Source organism: Fopius arisanus, unplaced genomic scaffold (assembly GCF_000806365.1).
Source record: "Fopius arisanus strain USDA-PBARC FA_bdor unplaced genomic scaffold, ASM80636v1 scaffold00018, whole genome shotgun sequence".
NCBI classification, from domain to species: Eukaryota; Metazoa; Arthropoda; class Insecta; order Hymenoptera; family Braconidae; genus Fopius; species Fopius arisanus.
In genome coordinates, this window is record NW_011887757.1 from 419,309 (window position 1) to 422,315 (window position 3,007).

Here is a 3,007-nt window from a genome sequence, read left to right on the forward strand (position 1 = left end):
TCAAAATTTTGGCAAGGTAAATAGCAAGTACGAATAAACCCCCGGAGTAAAACATCTTTGCTACTGTCTCGCAGAAACTTCTCCGTTCTGACATCATCTTCTTGTACTGTGCATTCTCCACCATTATCCAGTCTTCAGTCGACGAACGAATGATGAATGCCAGTTTGTCCCGATGCAGGTACAGCAGACAGCACTTAGCCAAGAGGAGAAGCGAGACAACCAGCATCAGAAATGTGTCAATCATTTCTTCGGAACTTCCGCATTGTGTTATCAGTTTTATCGTGCCCGTGGTTGCCAACATCGTCTGCAAACAAAATTGAAGATAAGTCCAGGTGATCTGATCAACTTGATTCCTTGTAATCATCGAAAAAAGGGATTTGAACTCTTGAAGATCGGGCGCAACCGATTTTTCCAAGGATCGAGGTGTTTTTTCTAATTGAAACGTTTTTTTTTGCAGATCACACACCATTTGACAAACGACGAGGGCGATTCTACATTTTAGAAATAACGTATCATCAAGGAGTGGCCAAACGCCATAAACCGATAGTGCATACGAGTAAAGGAAGAATAGATTTCTTGCAGATTGCCTCGGGCTGTCTTCGCGCATGGTACATTAATAATCGTCCCCCTTCTTCGATCTTCTCGGAAAACCCTTCCGTGAAAGCCCACCACCGTCTCGAATCGATCCGATAATTCACCTTGAATTATATTAATAAAGATTACATATGCACGAAATCGCGGACATATGTCGATGGTCATCACTTATGCATGGTTTCTAACAATTTTATCTAGTGGTCAAATGAAAGAATAATGTTAATTCAATCTTCTACGTATTTCCAATGAATTTATTATAATCATCAATGCATGACGGTTACATTGGATAGTCTCCCTTGAATGGAAGATTTTTATTTAAAAGACTTCAAAAGTGATGAGCTCCTTCCAATTCTTCACGGAACAATGAACTCATGCTTGCGCCAATTCTGAGTTCATTTATTTATTATTATACATAAACCAAAAATCAATCTCATCTCCGACTGGTTCTTCTGCAACTCACGAGATGAAATTAAAGTGTCAAGATTATTGATAGCTTTTCAGACCTCCACGTTTACTGATATGAAAGATTACATAATAATTTACATAATAATCAATAAAATAAATAAAGTTAATCCGCAGTCTTCACAATTTGTGTAGTACGTCAGTATGAAGTGGTAAGTTCATCATCCGTATTTGTTGCTTCCCATGAGTATTCAACATTATTACACAAGGATAAATTAATAAACACAATGTACACATTACACATCAATTGCTATCCGGAGAACAGACATGTAGGACACGGAAGCTTTCAAAATTTCCATAAATGTGCTCAGTGTCATGTCAAAAAATTTTCCAGCTGTGACGTAAATTGGTTTATTAGCTCGCATCATGATGAAGGCGACATTTTTCATTGTAACCGCTGAGGCTTTATACCACGGGCTTTTGTCGACAGCAAGAGCCACTGATGCATTTTGTGTGGTCAAGCAGTCACCGCCGTAGCTGTACAAGAACAATTGTGACATCAGAGATGACAGGACAATATTAGCTTTGACCGCGGCAAACATGTCACCAGTTTTCAGTGCTATTATCACCTGCAGTCCTATTCCAAATGAAATATCAATTATCAATTGACGGTAATATCTTTTACAGATGGACTCACCCATAATGCATATCAGCACAGCACTCATAATCAATTGCGCCAAGATAATCATGTTGAATGTGCCCTCCAATTTGTCAACCAATTCAATCAGGTGGACATGTCTCTTCACCATTCCTTTCAACTTCCTCCAGTTGTTCGACTCTTCTTTCTCAATTTCAATATCAGTGAGATCATTCTGCAATATTTCCAACTGTCCACAGGTGTGCATCGACATGCCGAAGAAGAATACATCATTGCCGCAGTTACCGAGACATGTCGTTACCAGTTGATACATTTGCAGACCAAAAATGAGGTAATAAAATTTGGAAGTTGTTATGGGATCAAATGTGCAAGCCGTTTGGAGTGGAAAGTTCTTGATGACGTTGGAGCTGTTTGCTGGGAGGAACATGGGAAGTGGTAGAGCAAGGATGATCCAGGAGAGGGTGCCACCGGAGGCTGGAATCATCAGCGAGAAGCAGACGAGTTTTCCTATTCGTGCGTATTTTGTCATCAGCTCTTTATTTTGGGAGTTGTCTGTTTGGGAAAGCAATGACCAGTCTGCGATCGCAGAACGAACGTTCTCGGACATGTTATGGATGTGATGATGCACTATTAACCCTTTGACACATGCCAGCAGCGAGAAGACACTCAGGACAAAAAGGTCAAGGACGATTTCCACACCACGACAATTGTTCAATATCTCGAGGGTCAAACAGATGAATGTCGCAGCCTGTCAGGAGAAAGCAACATGGCGTGTTAGAGTATAGCTGCATGGTGAGAAAAAAAGATTCTTGCTAAGGATTCAGTTCTAATTGGAAGTATATATATTTTCATAAAAATGTTATTTCTTTAGTCATATTGTTCTAGAGGATGATTATGTTGGTTATGACCTTCAAGCAATAAGTGAATTCGGTGTTGGAAGCAAATGAATAATAATTATTGAAGTTTATCCAAGGAGATAGAAGTCCTCTGGGGTATCGAATACTAAATCGTCAATGATTTCAAGAAGATTTGATAAACCTGAGTGGATGCTGCAAGGAGTAGTCGAATCTCTGAGAATAACTCTCCTTTATTGAGCGGCCAAATTCCCAATGGCCACATTATGAGTTTGTACACCAGCAGCTCGTAACTGGTGTCGACTGTCCAGTCTTGATGCTCCATGGAATTGAACTGCGGAATTGAGGAATTACCTCTCCACAGAATTTTTCAGTAGATGACAATAGAACAGGTGCACTCTCTCAGGACAAATACCGCTGATTGCACACATCTGCAATATGGATGGGCCAACAACCCCTCACTTACGTAATTTGCATCTATGATCGAAATGATCATCGA

The 3,007-nt window shown here is 40.1% G+C and overlaps 1 protein-coding gene across 2 annotated transcripts; it reads right to left on the reverse strand.

The window, feature by feature from the left end:
* Positions 1 to 922: 922 nt before the first annotated feature.
* LOC105263972 (odorant receptor 85f) lies at positions 923 to 3,007 on the reverse strand. 2 transcript variants are annotated; one of them, XM_011300510.1, is made up of 3 exons: positions 2,693 to 3,002; positions 1,694 to 2,402; positions 935 to 1,633 (listed from the first exon to the last, which is right to left on the reverse strand). In XM_011300510.1, the coding sequence occupies exons 1-3, from the start codon at positions 2,831 to 2,833 to the stop codon at positions 1,293 to 1,295; spliced, it is 1,191 nt and encodes a 396-aa protein (XP_011298812.1). In that variant the 5' UTR covers positions 2,834 to 3,002; the 3' UTR covers positions 935 to 1,292. The 2 variants fall into 2 exon arrangements, with proteins under 2 accessions (XP_011298811.1, XP_011298812.1); XM_011300509.1 differs by having other exon boundaries at positions 923 to 2,402; positions 2,693 to 3,007.

Bases quoted from the DNA above. Each gene is read 5' to 3' on its own strand.
- LOC105263972 (XM_011300509.1), bottom strand. From the start codon at position 2,833: ATGGAGCATCAAGACTGGACAGTCGACACCAGTTACGAGCTGCTGGTG. The intron at 2,403-2,692 runs GTTTATCAAATC...TTCTCCTGACAG, and splicing joins TCCTTGCAGCATCCACTCAG to GCTGCGACATTCATCTGTTT.